We start from the raw sequence: 21,936 nt of genomic DNA, 5'->3' as shown, positions 1-21,936 counted from the left end.
AACCCTGAGGTCAAAACTGGACAGAAATCAAGAGTCCAGATGCTTAACCAAATGAGACACCAAGTTGCCCCAAAGAAGCATATATTTTAAGGCTAAAAAAAAAAAAATACCAGGTATAAATTCAGCAAAAGCTGGTTTTGAGAAGAGGCAGAGAGAATGGTGGATTTGTAACACATCTCAATGGCTTCTTTTTCCTGGCTTCTTAATCTGCAGGTTCATCTGTCCCATTATCCTCTGTCTCACAGCTAACTCCTTTACACCCTTAGTGCTCAAGTAGTATCATATCATCCCCAACCTGATTTGACATAAACCTTCAATGCCTATGTTTGACACTGATTCCAAATGACTCATATATAGACTACATAAACTGATACATAAATTATATGAAATATATAGATTACTATATAGTGATATCATATATATAAACTATAAAAATCATGCATTTTGAGTCAAATAAAAGATATACAGATGCAGTAAAGAAACAAAAATTATTCCAATAAGAAATTAGATGATTAAAATCTAATTTAACATTAGTATTGCTGTTTACATTTATAAGCAATTGCTATTTACATTTATTGAGTGATCCTGACACTGGGAATTGGAAAGTGACTTGTGACTACCACCATTTTATATATAAGAAAACCAAAATGTAGCCAAGCTAAGTAACATGCTCAATGTTACACAACTAGCAAGAATAATATTCAGCTATCTCCTAGATCATTTGACTCCAGGCAGTGTGGTAGGACCTATATTCCAGCTACTTTGCCTACTCTCTCTCTCTATAGCAACATATCTGAAGCAGGATGGGGTCAATGAGAACATGTAAAGAAGATGTACATGTACATGTAAAGAACATGGTACATGAAGCAGAACCCATGAGACAAAAACTGATTACACCTGTCAATAAACTTTTCTAGGGCAAGTAGCATCCTAAGAAGATGTATATATTGAAATGACTATTTTTTCTACTTGGCAGTAGTAAACTTATTTGGAATATAAAAACCTTAGGCTTTCATACTGATGCCCCTTAACATTAAAACCCCTCTTCTAATTCCAACTGTTCTTATTCTTTGTTCATAAGGAAATTTATTTATAACTTGGCTTCCCATGTAAATTGTCTGCATGGAAAATATGCATTTGTCAGCCAACACAAATGATCAATAAACCAAGAATATAATTTCTTACTATCAATATAAAATTGGCATCTTGTATTAAATAGTTTAGGCCAAATTGCCAGTGAGTATCCTAAATCTCATATACATTATGGCATTGAAAAAATAGACTTCATGGTAAAGCAGAAGTTCAAAGAGAACCATGGTGAAACTATACAAGGTGATGGTTGATCTTGAGGATCTCTATGAAAGCAATCTGCATGAAAACAGCCCCAGCTTGACAGCCTAAGGTCAAATCCTACATTAGGCTCCCTGCTCAGAGGAGAGCCTGCTTCTCCATCTCCCTCTGTCTTCTGTTCTGCCTGCTTGTGCTCTCTCTCTCTGTCAAATAAATAAATAAAATACTTAAAAATAAATAAATAAACAAATAAAAATGAGAAAACTAAAACTCAGAGAAATCTAAAAAGAATTTTTTCAAGTTATTGTGAAAATGATAGTAATATCTCAATAGTGTTTTCAGTTATTACATACCTTTATTATGATTCTCCAACACCCTTCAAATGAAATCTGTGAGGTATAGGTTTTGTTTGAAAGTCACAGACATCCAACTCAAAATAGCTTAAGTATTAATATATCAATGTAGACTCTAGTGGATTTCATACAAAACCAGCTGAACCAAACAAAAGAGAAAAGCCAAATGTGGGACTTGCATTAGGAAAGACAGTAAGGGATTCAGTCACAGTAATCTTCCCCAGTAATTCTCATATCTATTTCTGTCCATATTGGCTTCACATTGGTCTTCTAGCCTATCAGAGTTGGGGAATGGGGAGAGTTATTTTGTTAGTAGAAGCACCAGACTCATTTTATTACAGAAGTGTGAATAGAGAGGAAGGTGTTAAAAATCCCAGGTAAAGACTGATTGGGCCACTGTGATCAGAGGTTGAACTTTCAATATTACCATGGTTAAAAAGCAAGAATTATAAGAAAATGTTGACTCCTGATAAAATCCTAAGATGAGAATGATGGGAGAAATTCCCCCAAAGATAGAAGTACAGCATGGACACAGCACTAGAGAACTTGTTACAAATTTAACAAGTAAATTGATGTCTATTTTAGGTAAAAAGGAAATATTCTCCTTATTTTACATATGAGGGAAAGAGAAAGAAATGATACTCATGTGCCTTTCCAGATATAAGAACATTTAAACATAGACACTTAATTGATGTTAATTATACTTCAATAAAGATGTTCAAAATTTTTTAAAACACATGAAAATTTAAATTTCCAGTCTAGACATAGAGAAGTTACTACCACTGAGAAATATAAGTACCAAAATCCAATAACATAACGATCAGTGGAAGTTTAAAAAACAAAAGAAGCTCAATGACATCATCAATATGACATAAAGCACTTAAGAAAGTGCAGAATGACCAAAAGAACCTGGACTTCTAATGTTCTTCCGGAGACATTTTGAAGACATGTGTCAGTGATAGGTGACAACTAGCCTGGCAAAAACAAGCAAAGTAATCAGAGGATTGTCCAAAACATGTTTTCTTTCTTAATGTTAGCATTTATGCTCTCATATTGAATTTTAATCCTTTTGTAAACAGTTTTTTTTTTTGTAAACAGAGTTTTAAAATGATTTGTATAGCTATATGCTTACTTTATCCAAAACACCACACCTTCCAAGATAGCCTGTATTATTTGGCATTATATATAACCCCTCCTCCTGAATATGCCTTTCCTAATTCTAACTTTATTTTGGTTCTATTTGAAAACTTCCTGTCTTCCTCTTTTCCACGGTATGCTCTTCAATATGAATACTCCTTGAAATGGGGTCTTTGGATCTTTGTTATTTATGTGTGCATCCAGCTATCAATTCACTGCCTATGAAAATGTATCAAGCGTCTACCCTTGGTCAATCTCTGTGCCAAATTCTAGGGATTCCTGATAATTGAAACACATGAGGTGCTCCTTGCCCCCAAATGCTACCTCCTGGTGGTCTTTGGGGGTCTTCCCTGACCACTCTAAGAAAGTTACCATAATCTCCCCTGTCATCTCACAACATCTATATGTGTAACTCCTATGGTACATATAGCATTCTACCAAAAAAGGGAATTTCTCTTAATAATGTCTTCTATCTATATTGGGGAAGATATTTCCTAAGCAAATCCTTCAGACCCAGAATTCAAATTTTTGTTATTTTATTTGATAAAGTAAAAGTTGCCCTAGAACAGCCAAGGAAGACTTTATTGAAGACTATTGCAATAGAGGAGAGAACATGAACTCAATTTCAATGAAACAGAATGCAGGAAGGTTCTTAGGGTCTGGTGTGATGACAAGCTCGAAGGAGTTTGATCACTGGGCTACCCAGAGCACAGCAACTTATCTCAGAGTCTGCCAGTGCTTTCCTCTGTGATTAGGCCATCTGCATTTGATAACTAGCACCCATTGAAGTTAGGCTTTTAGCCTCTCACAGAGACTGAGAGACAGAAGTGTATGTCTTTTGAAATGGATATTTCAAAGGGATGGTTCTCAGGTCTTTGAGAAAGACATTTCTGGTAATACTGAGGAGAGGCTGGGAGAAGACTTACATATTTTTCAAAGGAACAGAGAAAGAATTTACAATAGCAAGTTTTCTAAAGTGAATTCAATAAGAAAAGTGAGGTCAGGAGTCTCTCCTCAGGAAGAAATCCATCAGAAGCTAAGTCAAAACTGAGGGGAAAGCTATCTTGATCCCATTCCTTTGGTTGACCATCATGCCATCCTTTGAAGCAGCAAGGAAATCAGCACTGCTGTTTCCACACAACTATATCACATTCTGTGCCCAAAGTATAGCGACATCAATGTAGAAAAAAATAGAGAAAGTGGAGAAAGTAGAATAAAATGGCATATACAGATTGATTTTACTTTTACTTAGTTTAGGTCATGCAATACCTATTGACAAATTATAAATATAGGAGATGGAATTCTGATTTCCTTATCTAAAATTTCTCTCTGTGTTTTCCTTTTGACCATTATCCTCTCTAAAGAAAGATATTTTACTTGACATCTTGCTTCTCCTACTGGACAATATTTTATCAGCAATGTCAAGGGGTCTTGAAAAGTTTGATCCAAGTTAACTAAAACATTAAAGGATCATGATTTTGCTTCAAAATTCAATAGTAAAGAACATTTCTAGGCAATGGTTAGCAAATTTTCTGTGCATTATAAACAAGTTGAGGGCAGGTTAAACACATATGGCTGAGCCCCATCTTTAGAGCGTCTGATTCAGTCCCCTAAGAATTAGCATGTCTAGCACATTCTCAGGTAATGCTTAAAGAGATGCTGCACAGACCACATTTTGCACCTGGAAATGTTACTCATTCTTTTCTTATGGGGACCAACAAATGTATTCTGTGAAGGGCAAATATTTGAGGCTTTGCTGGCCATGATATGAAATCAAGGATATTTTGTAAGAACTTAAATAGAAGATAAAAAACAATTTTCCATAAATTTGAACTGACAAAAATTCAGTAGATAGTAAGAATGATTGCACATAATATTTGGGGGGGGGGGTTACAGATCTACTAATAAGAAAGATGGGATAACATTTTTCTTAACTGATGTTGGAAGTTAGTAGCTCCTACCATCAAATCAATTAAAATGTCGTCTGCAAATACTAGCCTTTACTTACAGGCCATACAAGGAGGAGGGCTCGGTCTGGCCCATAAGCTGTAGTTTGCTAACCTCTACAATATACTAACAGTAAAAAGAAAATCACAAAGTGATAAATAGGTAATTACACATACAAGGATGCTTGAAGAAAAACTCTCTACACGACAGGTTAAGGAAGTGAGATCCACAGTGATGAAAAAACTTTCTTAAGGATTCTTTACAACAAATTTGTAACCTATAAATAGAAACTAAAAGATAGAACTTCATCATCAAATGTAAGGAAGTGGTATCAGTTACCTATTGTTACTGGTTCAAAAGAAAATTCAAGATCAGCTGACAGAAGGCAAATCCATACAGTTCTGGGAAACACTCATTTAACAGTTATTAATTGAGCATATACCAGAGATTTTTCAAGGCAGTGGTATATTGGGGCACATATTAAAAAGTACAGGTCATGAACTGCAGTAAAAAATTCAAGTACAAAATTACTTAAAAGATGTATTTATGTACAGTACTTAAAGCATATTTGGTAACATGGCGAATTTGGAGACATAGTCGCTAGATGAAGAAATCTTACTAAGAAGTAGTTCTATGAGGTCTAATATTTTCAGTATTCACAGAATCTGTTTCATTTACCATTAGAAAGGTAGAACAAATAATACTCAGAGAAGTCATTAGTGGACATGATATCCCTGAAGTATGCAAAAGAGTATCCTAAATTGGTGTTCCTCTTGGTAGGAATTAGTCCAATGGCAATAAAGCAATAATAAAGAAAAAGAACAGGCAAATTGATCTTTTTCTAGCTGTAGGCTATCACCATGGATAAGTATATGTTGTTAAAAATTATATTCAAAACTTTTTCCAACTAGCTACCCTGTCCAGCAAGATTAGAATACAGCTGACTGCTGCTAAGTGGTAGTAATCGGATTAATCTAATGGTCCTTTGACACCTAGAATATTATCATTCAAGACACAAGTAATTACTTCAAAATTTGGAAGTGTAAATATCTATATAAACATGTCTGTTTTAGCTCATGGAATTTTGACCATATAGAAGAGAATGCTTTTCAAAAAAAAAAAGGAAAAAAGGGGCACCTGGGTAGTTCAGGGGGTTAAGCCTCCGCCTTCGGCTCGGGTCATGATCTCAGGGTCCTGGGGTCAAGCCCTGCATCGGGCTCTCTGCTCAGCGGACAGCCTGCTTCCCCCTCTTTCTCTGCCTGCCTCTCTGCCTACTTGTGATTTCTCCCTCTCTTTCTGTCAAACAAATAAATAAAATCTTTAAAAAAAAAAAAAAAGAAAGAAAAAAAATCTCACAGTAGAAAATTTCTTAGTAAAAAAGGATTGAAAGACATTCCTTCTCATATCATGTGTTGTTAAAATGAAGGAACAGAGAATTCTTACCTCTTGGGGCTTGCTAAGTATGAGAAAAGTTCAATCCTTTGTTAGCGGCATCTTCAAAGAACGAAGAGTCAGAGAGAATACTGCACTTTCACAAAGACAATGCATTTTTCTCGACATATCAGTCCAGAAACATTGTGTCTTGAAATGAAGTCATATTATGTGTTGATGTGTACCAATATATGTACACAATATAGCTTAAATATTTCAGGTAGAGTAGCGTGAACAGTTTTAAGCAATAGGTGTAATGTAACAACAACCTTTGTTAAACTAAATGCTACCATCTCATCCTTGGCCCCCACAGCAGCACACCTTTTGGAAATGCAAAAGCTGGTCTCTAGTGTAAATAATATAGTCTTTGCGATGGCCAGGGGAGTCCTCATTTTTGCTACCATGCATGTGCCTTCATCTTCCCTAGGCTCATGGTGACAATTCCTGAATTAGCCATGCACACGGTTGTGGGAGCTGCTTTTGAAAACTGAAATTCTCTAACATCTAAACCTCTCACTTCAATCTCTTAGACAAAACTAATCCTGTTAGATCTCGTGGTGGACCTCAGAGATTGGTGTTCTGAGTAGTTGGTCAGGTTCACTCATTAGCTTAAACTGAGCTTCCCACCATAAGACTCTAAACTGCTCGTGGCATCCCAATTCCTTCTCCAACAAAATGAAAGATTCCCTCAATAGGGCACATTCTTTGGGAGCTGCCGACTGAGCCAGCTGAACAGAGTCCTAAATTGCTGGAAGAAGAAAAGCCATTACTTAACTTACTTGTGGAACTTCATTTGAATAAATGATTGCATGGGTAAAAGGAGCTCTCTCTCTCTCTCTCTCCAACACCTTACAATTTATCCTTTTGCAGTGCCAATAAGAGTATTTCATAGCCCTACTGAGAGAGCTATTAAACTGTGTCCTCTCAAACTGTCATCTTACAGGAGTTGGTTAAATGCATACCAAAAAAAAAAAAAAAAAAATCAATAGATAAGCCAAGATTGGAAGGCTTCACATTTGGAAGAGAGAAAACATGCATTTTGTTTTAAGAAATAATTATGACTCTATTTGGAGATATTTCAATGTGGAAAAAAGCAAGTATGAAGATAACCATGATTCTCATAGTAAAACTGGCAGTAAAGTGCCATACATATATTTAGAGATGTACCAGAGCAACTCAGATGATTACCATGAATGGCTGGATGGCAACATGACCATAATGACATTATAAGCACAATTAGAGTCTGATGTCATGTTTAATGAATATGTTTATCCATCTGAAATACAAAGAAAGTAGGCAATGAATAGACAGAAGAGAAACCGAATTACTTTTATTTACATAAACAGTGGTACTGAGGATATAGAAGTGAATATTTTTTATTAAACATTGTTTTCTTTCTGCCAACCCTTGAGTCAATAAGATGTGTCTCTCTTCCAGACTTCAATGCTTAATCATACTTCTCTTTTACAGATTTTATATGCAACACTGATTTCTCCATTTTATGCAGGATCCGTAATCATATTCATCATCATCACAAAATGTTTTACATCTTCCTTTCACTCTTTCACATCTCTGAAATTGATATTTGGGCTCCATGTCATTTCTGGCTGCAGTCAAAGAAGACATATAAGTCATCAGTCTAATTTTTCACTTGGGAGTCTTCTTACTTAGGGAAGAAGAAAATCTGTTTAGTTATAAGATCATGTGTGAGGGGCTTGGCGAAGCAGTTTCATGGCACTAAATTGTGGTAGCAGCTGGTACAGAAAGTGACCATGCTACAAACATTCCTTGCACAGATGTGTATGTCCTTATCTTACAGTTTACTCGGTACTAAGCTTTAGCTGGCTCCTGAAGGCTCTTGCCTTCCTATCTTTTTTTCTTTCTTTATTAGGACCACATTTCCTCTCCCATGCTTTCATTAAGATGACATTTGCAGTTCTTTAAAGACCTATGATTTTTATTTTCATGCTTTTTCAATGTTTTAAACTTAGTCTGATTGCCTCTTTACAGTATTATTTGTTGAATGCTTTCTTCTTCTTTCTGGATCTTACTCCTAATTGAAATTTTCTTTTATTATATTAGAGCAAACACATATGTCCTTTTCACCAGTCTACAGTAATAATGAATGAATAACATGATTTAGTACTTAATAGATGTATTTTTCTTAAATGTTTTTATGGTCCTTTTATTCTTGCTGCCTTTTATGATAGTAATGGTTTCTTCTGATTCCCTGTTGTTTCCTACCCCATATATCATGATAATTGTAGTACAGTAAGCATGTAATACATACTGATAGAGTAATTTATTAAGGGAAAAAATATGCTCAGGAAAAAATATGGTCAGGAAACACAGTTTTGTTGTATATTGTGTTTAATAAAAAGAGGATCCCCACGTTAATCTTCTAGTGAGTCATCTAAGACAATGCAAAGAAGGATGTCCTGAGATTGCAAATTCATAGATTTGGGTTCATACATTAAAATGGAAGCAAATATTTTTGTTACTTAGAATTTTATTTCTTTTAATGATTCAGTGTACTGCGATTAATGCCTTTAGAAAAGAGACTTGGAAATCAGGCTTATTCCCCCCACCCCAAATTTTATCTTAGTATTTACTTCTCTTGGATTAGTCATTCCCTCTATCTGCATGATAGAATATAATATAATAGAATATAATTCTGTACCATAGCTATCACAAATATACTTTGAATATTAAATTTTGTACATCAGGAAAAATAAAGCAAAATAATTTCATTAAAATTTAGGGAATAAATTGAATTTAATTTAGATTAAAATTACATAGTGTTAACTCATAGAACCTAATTGTCTGCCCAGAACCTAAATGAAATTCAGAATGATGTTTCATTTCCATGTGGCAGGTGTTTGAGTGCATAGTATTCTCTAACCATTTGGTTGAGAACTAGTCAAAAACTTCAAATGTAGAGAAAACTTCAAATAGACTAACTTTATGGTTCTTAATAAAGTTAGTAAAAAATAAGAGGAAGTTAAGCATAAAATGAAAGAGATTGTCAGGAGGGTTTTGCCATGTGGATATATGTATGTCCTTTTGGAATGGAAAGATGACTCACCATGACAGAATCTCTGCTCACCAGTAAATTTTGGTGAAATCTAAAGTTATTTCAGATCTGTATTTGATGTAATGAAAAGTAGAGAGGTGCCTGGGTGGCTCAGTGGGTTAAAGCCTCTGCCTTTGGCTCAGGTCATGATCCCAGGGTCCTGGGATGGAGCCCTACATCGGGCTCTCTGCTCTGCAGGGAGCCTGCTTCCTCCCCTCTCTCTCTGGCTGCCTCTCTGTCTACTTGTGATCTCTAAATAAATAAATAAATAAAATCTTAAAAAAAAATAGAGAAGAGTGTGATGCATGGTTATATTTTACTTTTTTTAAAAAAAACTTTTATTGGGATGATTATCTTTTAGGCTCGTCTGCATTCTTGAGACTCTACTGTCTTGCCATTGATGTTAGTAATTAGTGAAACAGAGAATAAAAAAGCGGAAGTCAAACTTTAGCCTTTGTGAATAAGATGAGCTATATTTTGGGCATATTAGGATTAAAGAATTTAGAAACCAGCAAGGTAATTAAATTCCACAACTAGACATAAATGCAGCTTTGTGGTTTAGGAAGATTTGAGAAAAAAAAATTTCTTGATAGCAGAATTCACTACAGTGAACAAGATAATCTCAGGAAAGCATATGAAACAAGAAGAAAAGGGATTCAGGACAAAGTCCTGGAGGCCACTGCATTTAAGAGACCATCAAATAATCTTTAGACAATTGTCAAAACAGTGATAAACTCTAGCAGTGTGAAGAAGTCCACAGGATGAAGAATAAAAATAGGACTTTGGGTTTGTTTTTAAGAAAACACTGATCCGGGCACCTGGGTGGTTCAGTAGGTTGAAGCCTCTGCCTTCAGCTCATGTCATGATCCCAGAGTTCTAGGATGGAGCCCCACATCAGGCTCTCTGCTCTGAGAACCTGCTTCCCTTCCTCTCTCTCTGGCTGCCTCTCTGCCTACTTGTGATCTCTTCTGTCAAATAAATAAATAAATAAAATACTAAAAAAAGAAAACACTGATCACATTAGCATGAAGATGTTGTTAATTGATGAGGGGTGAATGTATTGGTGAACAGAGTGGAGACTAGGAGTCTAAGCTGTTTTTCAAGAAACTTGGTGAAGAATAGAATAAAGCAGATTAGAGAATAGCTCAAAGGAAAAAAATCTCATGAAATCCAACTAATTATACCTTGAATATATCCAGAATCCTACCATTCCTCATTGTTTTTATTGTTAGCACCATGGACTGAGCTACCATAATGTGTTACTTATACTACATTAATATCTCCTAACTCATGAAAGTATCTCAGAGAGGATTTTCTTTTTCTTTTTATTATTTTGTAATGAAATTCAAATATTCCCATGGCTAAAAGCCCACAGGATTTCTCTCAGAACAGAGGGCAAGATCCCTTCTCATTCCTAAAAACCTCTGGGTGATCTGCCAACACATTTCCTTTCTGACCAGCTCACTCGGGACTCTCCTCCCCACTCACTCTTCTCCAGCACCCATCACAGGCATTCCCCACAAATCTCAAGTGAGGTCTCATGATGCCTTCAGACGTCTGTCAAATTTTTGCTCAAGTGTTACCTTCTCAATAAGGGCTCCTGAAAAATCCTATTTAAAATTTCATTTTTGAGTCCCATAACTCTAACTTACCATCTTCCAACATCCTCTCTGAGATACTTTCTTGGGTTAGGAGATATTAATGTAATATATGTAACACATTATGGTAGCTCAGTTCATGGTGCTAACAATAAAAATAATGAGGAATGGTTGGATTCTGGATACATTCAAGGTATAATTAGTTGGATTTCATAAGTTTTTTTTTCCTTAAGCTACTTTCTAATTTGCTTATTATGTTTACTGCCTATATTTTTCTCCACCTCTAGAATATGAGCTCTGCAAAGATAGAAAATATTGTCTGTTTTGTTTATTAATGTGTCCCAGTCTTATTACATTATGGTGACACATAGTTGGTTCTCAAGGAATATTATTGAATCGGTAACTAAATGAGAGAGGGGTTGTGAGATGCAGTGCCTGACATATTTTCAGTGTTATGAAATGACATTGCTCTTCTTGGGGACAGATCTCATGTCTTAACTCACTTTTCAACTCTGTCAAATTGGATCAGAAAACCTCTTATCACATACCACTTCTTGGTGGCCAAGTTACTTAAAATTCACTTTGTATTCAGTAAACATCAGTTCCTTAAGACAGGAGCTGTAAGTTTTTATTTTCATGTCCCACACCCATAACAGCATACCTGGGAAGAGGCAAGCCATTAGTCAAATGTTTTATGCATAAATAAATTACTATTTGGAGTTAGATTTTTTTCTTGCCCAAGGACATTGAGGTAAAGTAAATACTGAAATGGAGAGGGTTTGAGTGTGTGACATCATCTGCTGCTAGTCCCATGCTGGAATTTGATGGTGGTAGACCTCATTTCAATGGAATGCTTTTAACTGATTCAGGTGTGTATTGAACTATTAACTACAACAAAAATACCCAATGCCTGATAGTGTCTGTTTCATCAGAGTCGCTTCTAATCCTGACTCATAGAAAACTAAAATGCAGGAAGACACACAGTGTTGTGGAAATTTTGATTCTGGACCAGAGGAGAGAAAACTGGGAAATTTTCAGCTCTTTAGAGCTAAGTACAGTTACCCTTGAACAATGCGGGGCTTAGAAACATTGATGGCCCCTCCACCTTCCCACACAGTTGAAAATACACATGTAACTTCTGACTCCCCCAAAACTTTATGTAGCCACTGCTGACTGGAAGTTTTATGGATAATATAAAGTCAATTAACATATATTATGTATTCTGTCTGTGTTATATACTGTATCTTTATTTTTTAAGATTTTATTTATTTATTTGACAGAGAGAAACCACACAGCAGTGAGAGTGGCAGTCAGAGGGAGAGGGAGAGGCAGGTTCCCAGAAGGACAGGGAGCCTGATGCTGGGCTTTCTCCCGGGATTCTGGGATCCTGACCTGAGCCGAAGGCAGAGGTTTAACTGACTGAGTCACCTGGGTGCCCCTATATACTGTATTCTTACAATAAAGTAAGCTAGAGAAAAGAAAATGCTATTAAGAAAATCATAAGGAAGGGAAATACATCTGTAATACTGTACTGTATTTATCTAAAAAAAATCCATGTATAAATGGATTCATGTACTTCAAACCCATGTTGTTCAAAGGTCAGCTCAGTTTCAGATTATCAAGCTGTTTTATTAACCCAATGAACTTTATAATGCATGAGCAAGAAATTTGCCAGATATCTTCCCGTATGTATTTACCTTTTTTTTTCTTTTCTTTCATTCTTTCTTTTTGTTGCTATAAACAAATTCTGAGGTCAGTATGAATAATTAGTGACACTTCATTCTCTTTAAGGAAATAGAATGCAGAAGTTTATCAAAAGAGCTTCTAGAACGTTTCGTCAATATCACATACAGCACACAGTTAAAAATTTCTTCAGGGAAGAATATTAATTTCATAGTTGATGCCCATAGGTTTATATCCTCCTTCAAGTTTGTCATATTTGTTCCTTGGGCTGAAGGAAAGCTGGTGGCCTAGACCACACAAAGAGGCTAGCTTAGAAATGCAGATGGTAAAAAAAAAAAAAAAAAAAAAAAGAAATGCAGATGGTTTTGGTTTTCTCTATCAAGCACTGAAGGTTGGAGGGTTACAGGTACAGATTAGTTCATATGCAGAGATGCCTTGGGTATCTTTCAGAAAACCTCTTATTACCTACCACTTCTTGGTGGCCAATTAAAAACTCAATTCTTATTTGTCCCATATTACTAGTATATTAAGTTTCTCAATTCTGCATTATAGGTCTTGATTATCTTAGGTAAAAGTCAAACATTTATTTCTTCTCAACATGACTAATGTATTTATTGTTCAAAAGTAGAGCTATTTCCCCCCCCTGGGGCCACCAATATATCATCTCTATCCCATATGTAATAAAATATGAAAATTTCAAATAGATAATTCTCATAATAAGACACATAAAATGTGTTATCTGGAAACATTGATTTTTTTTGTTTCTATTTTTTAATTTTTAAATTTCTGTGGAAACGAGTGCTTAATTATAAGCCAGTGGTTCTAAATCAGGAGTGATTTTGCCTCCAAAGGCGATAATTTTTTTTAATTATTAAAAAGATTTTTGTTCATTTATTTGTTAGAGCATAACTGGGGAGGAGGGGCAGAGGGAAAGGGAGAAACAGACTCCCTACTGAGTAGGGAATCCAACCAGTGCTCTATTCCAGGACCTGAGATGCTTAACTGACTGAACCAATCAGTCAGTTAACTGACCTGAGCCAAAGGAAGACACTTAAGAAACTGAGCCACCTAGGAATCCTCCAAAGGGGATTTTTGACAATGTAGGTAGACATTTTTGATTGTCACAATTAGGAGAAGGGGTATGTTGGCATCTGGTGGGTAAAGTCTAGGGATGCTAAGAAACATCTTCTTGCTAAAGATATAATGCATAGGATAGCTGCCACAGCAAAGAATTGTCTGGATCAAAATACCAATAGTTCTCAGGTTGAAAACTATTTAAATATACTGTAAAGATACTTTTAAGATATTTATACCACAAGGGAACACTCTAAGAACACAAAGTATAATTTAAGTTATTAAAATATATGAAAGATATTGCATGTGAAGCGCTAGTGTGTGCTTAGCAAGTCATTGCTTCATAATGGGAAGTCATATTTTTATTAAAATAAAACAAAAAAGTAAATAGTCTCTTGCAATGGAAACATATCCAGAAACCTTATCTAAATAGAGAAAAAAAAGATATTTCACTATAATAGATAATGCTTAGTATGAACATAGACTCTTTTATCTCACATCTGCATTTAGAAGATGTAATGAGACGCCATAATAAAAACATAAAGAGAGGTAACAAAGACAACTACACTTGTGATAGGCACTTTATAATGTACAGAACTGTCGAATCACTATATTGTACACCTGAAACTATTATAATACTCTATATCAACTATACTTAAAAATAGAAGGAAGGAAAGAAGGAAGGAAGGGGGAAAAAAAAAAGAAGGGAAGGGAACGGAAGGGAATGGAAAGGAACGGAAGAAAGAAAGAAAAAAAATATATCCAGAGGGTAACTGGGGCCTGGAAATTCTTTGACTTCTCATCTCTTCTGAGTCCAAGTCTGGCTCACATATATCCACTTAATAAATTTCATTTTATTTGTTAAGTTATCAAAAATATTTTAATTTTATTTGGGAGAAAGGCAAGTTTCTGTTTTACTGCTATGCTGTGTTATTGATGATATTTTTTTCCCCAAAAAGAATCCCAAATTAATATCAATAATTAAGCTGCATTCCTAAGTTCATAAAAGAAGAAGAATGTGTATTTTTGAATAGCAACTCTATGATACAGCTGTATTGTGGAGAGTGTTCTAGGGGAAAATCCTGTGGTCCCTCAGAGGAAGTGGCAAGAGCAACTCAGGCAGAGTAGAGCAGAAGAGTGCAGGCTACTCCTCCTTTCTGTTGTGTGTATCCTCAGACAGAGTCACCCCAGGACTGGGGAGCCGAACTCAGTTGTTAGCCATAGTTTCTGTCTTCGTCAAAAAAATTAATCACATAGAGTCTCATCTCCTTCATGAAATTCAGACCCTTCCATTTTTACTCTCTCTTGTAAATACACACTTTTGCTCCACTAAACAATAAATAAGGACCAGGGTGTCTGGGTGGCACAGTTGGTTAAGTATCCAACTCTTGGACAGATCAGGTCATGATCTCAGGTTCTTGAGATCAAGCCCCTCATCCAGCTCCACAGTCTGAGAAAGTCTGTTTGAGATTCTCTCTCCCCTTCCCTCTGCCCCTCCCCCTGGGGCTCTCTCTCTTTCAAATAAATAAATATATCTTTTAAAAATGATAAATAAGGGGCACCTGGGTGGCTCAATTTATTAAATCTCTGCCTTTGGCTCAGGTCATGATCTCAGGGTCCTGGGATTGAGCCCCACATCGGGCTCTCTGCTCAGCAGGGAGCCAGTTTCCCACCCCACCTCTCTGCCTGCCTCTGTCTACTTGTGACCTCTCTCTCTGTCAAATAAATTAAAAAAATCTTAAAAAACAAAATTAAATTAAATGATATATAAGGACAGAAATTTGAGCTTATTGTGATTACCTTTGTTCTTCTGTTCTTACACTAATCCTTCTCTTACTTCAGCTCTTTCTGTCACAAGCCCTGCGTTTATTATATATTTCACAGCATAGTCTATAGAGCAATGTTTAATGATAAAATGGCAGCACCTTTCCACTGCAGGCTTGCATCTCAGAAAGATGTTTCTCCCATTTCTTTGACTTAGGGATTCTTACAACGTTATTTATGTCAACCAACACAAAGCAGATAGAACTTTGAAGAGTTCTTGGGGAACTTGAATAAAATAAATTCTGCTTATTTCTGGCACCGAGAGATCAAGAGAAAATGCAATGTAAAGGCACCAGATACTTAGGTGACATAGAACCAACTCTCAATGGCTCAATATTAAATTTTATTTAATTCTTTGAGATACACAGGCTTTGAGGGATATCCTGGGAAGACTTAATAACACTGGTCCTCTCTTCTTGGAGCATGTATCTCTTTCTTGTCTTCTGTAAGCTTTACTTCTGTAAGCAGCAATGGGATCCAGGTCGTATGCAGAAAGCAATCCTAATTTCACTTTCATGGCACTCAACTCTACATCGGCCATTACCCTTTCTGCACTCTCTCCTCAAATCCAAGCTACCATATTGGGGATATTTCTTTTTGGCTGTAAGAAGGAAAGAATGACTGAAATTAGCAATTTAACTATGACACACTCACATTTTAAAAGAAGAAAGTCAAAGAAGTAAAAGATTTTTGTATAGTTCAAAAGGAAATGTCCCCCTTCTAATTAATGACTGGGAAAAATCTTAATTGAGCAAAGCTTAAGTGAATGTACCTGAAAATCATGGAAGTGTCTTGGACCTAAGTTAGGTGTGCCAGTTTGCTTCCTTACAAATGACTGCATAGTAGTAACTCTTGGATAGTTCCCCAATCAGTTTAAGAAGTATTCATAATTGACCTCTCAGGCTTAGTCCCTATAATTCTCCAGTTGCATTTCAGCTCTCCCTTTTATCTCTCACAAACATTATTTAGAAAAAAAAACGTACTTTTCCGGTTTTTCTAGAGATTTTTACTGCAGCTTGATTTTACTTTTCCAAAATGTTGAGATAGAAGTAAAGTTAAGCAATTTGACTGAATTCCTGCAACTACCCTGGGTATTTTGGGATTTATCTCCACAAAGAAATTAGCTAACTCATATCCATGTCTGATGACAACATTGATTTAAAAAATGGGAATGACTAGAATATAGGACCATTGTTGGTCATTACAAGATTGCTAACATTACCGGTGTTCTGAAAAACACCTTTTATCTTGTAGCTTGGAGACTGACTTTCACTTGAAGTTTGTATTATGGTAAGTGGAGATATTTAGGGAATTGGGAGATGTTGGTCTGGTAGGTTGTAAGATTTATTCCAAGCCAAATACATTTTAATTTTATATTTCACAATATGTGCTGATCCATGTGTTTTCAGAAGCCCTATATTTTCAAGTATTTTTTTTAATGCACATCACTTTTAATAAGTAATCACCTTACTCATGTGGTGAGATTGAGGGGAACTGGTGTGGGAGAATTCCAAATATCGCCAAAGGTCAGACTCAAATATTTTTGTATACTTGTGGCATGAAAATAAATAAATTTTTCCACTAATTTCAACCATTAATTAGGTTTGGTGTTCTAATCTGTCCTTTTAAAGACCAGGCCTTTCTACCTAGACATTACATCTGCGTTTCCAAGAGTTGGTGGTGAGTGGTGATACCTCTTAATGGAAACCTAGACTCAGAGCAACATTATCTATATTACTGGTATAAATAGCAGATATAAAACCTAACTCTTCTATTAAAATTACCTCTATTCTAATGATAATTGAAGCAATGCAGAATATGGCACAATTTACAGCAGAAAAATAGTAGTTACTTTGCACAGATTAAATGTTAATTTCTGAATGTCATTTTTTATTGTATAACTTCTAAGAAGTTACTATCATCAAACCCATGGATGATTTGCCAGTGACAGAAACCTGAATTATACTCACTTTAGACAAGAGGATTGTCCCACTCATCACACTATTGTTCAGGATAGCCCCCTAAACTAACCTCACCCCTTCTCCTACCCATTTGTTGTCTTATTTAACCTTTCTAAAAAATATTATCTTCTCTCTTTTCATTTTCAGCTCTAAATATAAGTATCCCCAAGCTTGGGTCTTTGGATTGCTGATATTCATCTTTGCAAGCCTCCTCCCACTCATTCCACTATTAGGTATATGCCCTGTTAAGCTCTGACTTAATCTCTAGTGCAGGTTTTCTCACCCTCAACACCATTGACCTTCTGAGTTGGACAATTCTTTGTTGTGGGGTGCTATCCTGTTCACTGAAAAATGTTTAGCAACATCCTTGGCGTCTACAAACTAGATACCAATAGTACCCGTTGTGACAACTTAAAAGGTCTCCAGACATTGCCTAATGGAGGGTGAAGTTGCCTCTAACTGAAAATACTGTTTTCAGTGATTAAAACTACTATTCTTGTGATGCTGTGATAAGTCAATCATATTGTTTCCAGTCTTTAATACATTGTTTAAATATGGTCTTTCTGGAGTCTCTTCTGATCCCTTTCAGGGAAGTAAACTCTCTTTCCACTGCTCCCACAAGGCCCTTCCTAGGCACTTCCTATGTCTCATTCAGCCTGCATCCATTAACATGTTCACATGCTAGGGAATTTCTTTAAACAGTATACAAATTTTACTTAATATATAAGCCAGAAATGGGCAAGGTGTTTCCTGAAATATCTTTCAACCTATAATTTCTTTTTATTTTCACTCACCTGTCATTTTGTTCTTTAGGCTACCATTAAACTTGTTGGAAATGGCATGGAGTGGAGGGGGAGGAATTATGACTATTCTTTCAGCACAAAACCATACTATCTTAGGGGCACCTTGGTGACTCAGTCTGTTGGGATGCCTTACCTCAGGTCATGATCATGGGATCCTAAGATCGAACCCCACATTGGGTTACCTTTTTAGGGAGGAGTGTGTTCTCCCTCTCCCTCTGACCCTTCCATGTTCTCACTCACTCTTTCAAATGAATAAATTAAAAAAAATTAGAACTATACTATTCTAGATTCAGAGTACATGTCAGATTTAAAGAGAAGTGATTAATGGCATTTTTTTTTTCAGTTTGGCAGATGAAGTAAAACAACACATGAGAATGAAACCGTACCTCAGTTCTAGACATTTGATGCATTTATAGCCTCTAAAAATGAAGAGGAAAGTTAAGTGACTTCAATGGAAATTTCCCTGTATAGACAGTTTAATGGCTTTTATCTGGACATCTCTTCATCTGTAACTGTCTGAGTGGGAAAACAATGTGGTTTTCTACCTCAATTTTGAGTAAGGATTTTTATACTTTGCAGGTGAGATATAAAAAATAACTGAAGAACTCTAAAAGCCATACATATGACATTTTGTGCAGTTTAAGTGAACAACTATACATTGGTGAATACATAAGTTGAAAGACAACATCCTTATTGCTTTACTACTTTCTACATCTATATTTCCTACCAAATCTTTTCTAAATTTGTGTCTGGACTTTTTTTTTTTTTTTGTCAGTATTATAGTTTTCTAAAAGTTTGATTGATGTGTGATTAACAAGGACAATGGTCTTACTTTAATAATATAAGAAAAAATATACAAAAAGTTAATAACACTGATGTTGTAATCTATGCTACTGTATCCCCAACTGGTTTTTAATTTCTAAATCCACAGGACACATGATATTTTATTTGTTGATAAATGCATGAATAGTTTTAATTATTGGTAAGAGTACCTAATATAACTGTTACAAAGAAAAAATAATGAAATTCTAAAAATAATTTTAAAAATGGCGAAAACAGAGACAGGCCTGACATAGTGATCTAGTCATGCTAGCTATCGTTGAAATTAAAAGAAGAAAAGGATTTATCACATGTTAAAAGCTGTATGAATCTGTATAGAGTATCTTTTAAGCCCTGTCTAGAACTGGAAAACAAAAATCCAGAGATCCTTTTGAGTTTTTGAATGGAGGAAATTTTTGAATGGAGAGAAAGGAAGTTATTCTTTTAGTTAAGATGAACAATTAACTGTATTTCTTTGTTATTTCAATAATGCTTGATCTCTATTTGAATTTTATCCACTTGCAAATTTTAAATGATAATTTATCAGTTTATTATGTATACATTATATACATTTTTAGATTGCCATGATGGATTCTATAATATTCACAATGAAAGGATAAATTAGTTTCCTTTCCTAGACCTGTATTATGATTTCTATTGGGCCTAAAGAAATCAATCAGATATCAAAAAAGGAATGTTTTCCTACGAGGTAGAGAATTTGAGCCTAATTTTAGTGCCAATTAGGTAGACTTTAACTAATCCTTTCACTTAATCTCTTTAAAAAAGAGGTAATAAGTGATCTCTTCTAAAATGTATTATTCTATTTCCATACAATTCATACTTACACATTAACTCAGGATTAACAAGATTCTCTTGTTACATACCTGATGTAAAAAGGTAGCCTTTGAGGGTGGAAAAAAATCTCATGAAAAAAATAGCTTGTGTACAAGGTATTACACTCAACATCCATGTGATCTGTAGCAGTCAAAGACAGAAAGATAGTGACCAGAAATATAGAAAGAAAGGTCAAAAATGGACATGATTTGCCTATATACTGAGAATAGAATAGTAAGAAAGGCTTTTGTTCATTGGAAGTAGTATACTGGCGTAGGTTAAAAAGAAGCAAAAGGTAAATAGATCTTTCTCTAGCACAGAAACATCTATCCCTTACCAGTTGATTATGCTAAAGAACATTTTTTTCCCAGTAAAAATAGATTCTAACAAATTGTTTCAGGATAAAGTTGATGAGACTAACGTATTGATCTAATTATTTTAAACTTTTTGTTTTGAAACAAAAGTTTAGATTTATAGAAGTTTAGATTAAAGAAGAGTTGTAAGGGTAATAGAAGCGAAACTCCCTTTATGGTAACATCTCACGTAATCATGCTTACATTATAAAAACTAAGAAATGAACATTGGTAACATTGGTATAATACTATCAACTAAACTGCAAATTTTACTCACACCACACCAATTTTCCCACTATCTTTAAAAATATATATATTTTTTTCTATTCTGGAGTCCAAGCCAGGATACCAGATTGCAGTTAGTATAAAAATCTTTTAATCCCATACTTTTAAATCATAGTTTTAATCAGAAACAACCTATGTCTCCTCAAATTCATTAGCACAAATAAGCCCATAAACATTTTCATGTTACCTGGTAAAATTGTGGCCCAAAAGAGCAGAATAAAGAAAAAGAGATGAAACTTCATGGTGGAGTTTCTCAGGAAAAAATATACATATATACATGCATATATATATGTATGAGTGTGTATATATATATATATCCAGATCTTGTTCAAGTCAGGGGTTGCCAAATAAGAAAACAGAGAATCCTTTTATTTATAGATTCTCTTGGGAAGTGGTTTTAACTACTGAGGCTTATCAATAGTGAGAACATTTGTATGCTTGGTTGAATAGTGCATACTCAAAGAACATGGTCATAAGAATTATTACTAAATTTTTCCCATAAAAGTAAAACCTGCTTGTGTTACCTTAGACTTTCCTCAAAACACAAACTTTGACTTGTAGAGGAAATATGGTTAGATTGCTGAAACATCAGAGTGGAAATGTTATAGCAATACATTCCTCTATTATATGTTACATATGATGTTAAATATTCTAATATTTTTAGTATTAAATTACTGAATGTCTGAAACAGGACTTTATAGCTATAAGTTTCCATTGAGATCACTTTTGTTTACAGATGAGAACCAGGAAGGTTGAATGATTTATTTCAATTCATATACAATGTAATTATTTAAATGTAACATGATCAAAAAATTTGGATTCACTAATGAGTGTGGGAAATACTGTACCCAGTAAATTTTTAAGTATGACTTATGGATTCCTTATAATAAATCATCTGATTTCACTGTTCTAATGTCTAAGATTTTTAATTCTGTACATGGAACTGGAAGTGTATTCTGATCCAATTTGCATATTGCCCACATCTATTATTTCAGATACAGGAGGAAAGGCTGGAAGTTTTACACAAAACCCAGAAGCTGATGCTGTAAACAGAGAACAAATAATTGAACCTCTCCTACCACAGAGTCAAGAGATTTTCTAGGACAATAGTTCTTAAAGTTCAGCTACATCACAATCCCCTAGAGGGCTTGTTAAAAACAAATCGCAAGGCCCCACCTCCAGCATTTCTGATTTAGTAAGTCTAGGTTGGAGCCTAACAATTGCATTTCTAACAAGATCTTGGAATGCTAAGACTGCTAGAAGGGGCCACATATTACTCCAGGAAACCTGATTCATTCATTCTATTAAACATCTATTTATTTATTCTTTTTAAATTAAATTTTTAATCATTTTATTAAAATATATTAATTTCATATGGAAATATTGATTAGGGCTTTCATGTATTGTGACAATATTTTCTTTCTGTTGTCTGTTAGGATGCTAAGCTCATGTTTATGTTTTTTTTCTCTTG

General features: G+C 35.0%; 2 protein-coding genes across 2 annotated transcripts; both read right to left on the bottom strand.

The window, feature by feature from the left end:
- Positions 1–7,631: 7,631 nt before the first annotated feature.
- LOC132018627 (beta-defensin 110-like) lies at positions 7,632–12,039 on the bottom strand. Its single transcript, XM_059401549.1, has 2 exons — positions 11,945–12,039; positions 7,632–7,797 (listed from the first exon to the last, which is right to left on the bottom strand). The coding sequence occupies exons 1-2, from the start codon at positions 12,037–12,039 to the stop codon at positions 7,632–7,634; spliced, it is 261 nt and encodes an 86-aa protein (XP_059257532.1).
- Positions 12,040–15,862: 3,823 nt separating this feature from the next.
- LOC132017256 (beta-defensin 110-like) lies at positions 15,863–20,707 on the bottom strand. Its single transcript, XM_059399048.1, has 2 exons — positions 20,653–20,707; positions 15,863–16,011 (listed from the first exon to the last, which is right to left on the bottom strand). The coding sequence occupies exons 1-2, from the start codon at positions 20,705–20,707 to the stop codon at positions 15,863–15,865; spliced, it is 204 nt and encodes a 67-aa protein (XP_059255031.1).
- Between the last annotated feature and the right edge of the window lie 1,229 nt (positions 20,708–21,936).

This window comes from Mustela nigripes, chromosome 5 (genome assembly GCF_022355385.1).
Source record: "Mustela nigripes isolate SB6536 chromosome 5, MUSNIG.SB6536, whole genome shotgun sequence".
In the NCBI taxonomy this organism is placed as follows: domain Eukaryota; kingdom Metazoa; phylum Chordata; class Mammalia; order Carnivora; family Mustelidae; genus Mustela; species Mustela nigripes.
The sequence above is the reverse complement of the archived record's forward strand: the minus strand, read 5'-3'. Positions and strand labels throughout refer to the sequence as shown.

Excerpts from the sequence above, each read along its gene's own strand:
- LOC132018627 (XM_059401549.1), bottom strand. The coding sequence starts at position 12,039 with ATGTTAATTGACTTTATATTATCCATAAAACTTCCAGTCAGCAGTGGC. Across the intron at positions 7,798-11,944 it reads TTACATGTGTATTTTCAACT|ACTGATGACTTATATGTCTT; the intron begins GTGTGGGAAGGT and ends GTGAAAAATTAG.
- LOC132017256 (XM_059399048.1), bottom strand. The coding sequence starts at position 20,707 with ATGAAGTTTCATCTCTTTTTCTTTATTCTGCTCTTTTGGGCCACAATT. Across the intron at positions 16,012-20,652 it reads TTGGGCCACAATTTTACCAG|CCAAAAAGAAATATCCCCAA; the intron begins GTAACATGAAAA and ends TCCTTCTTACAG.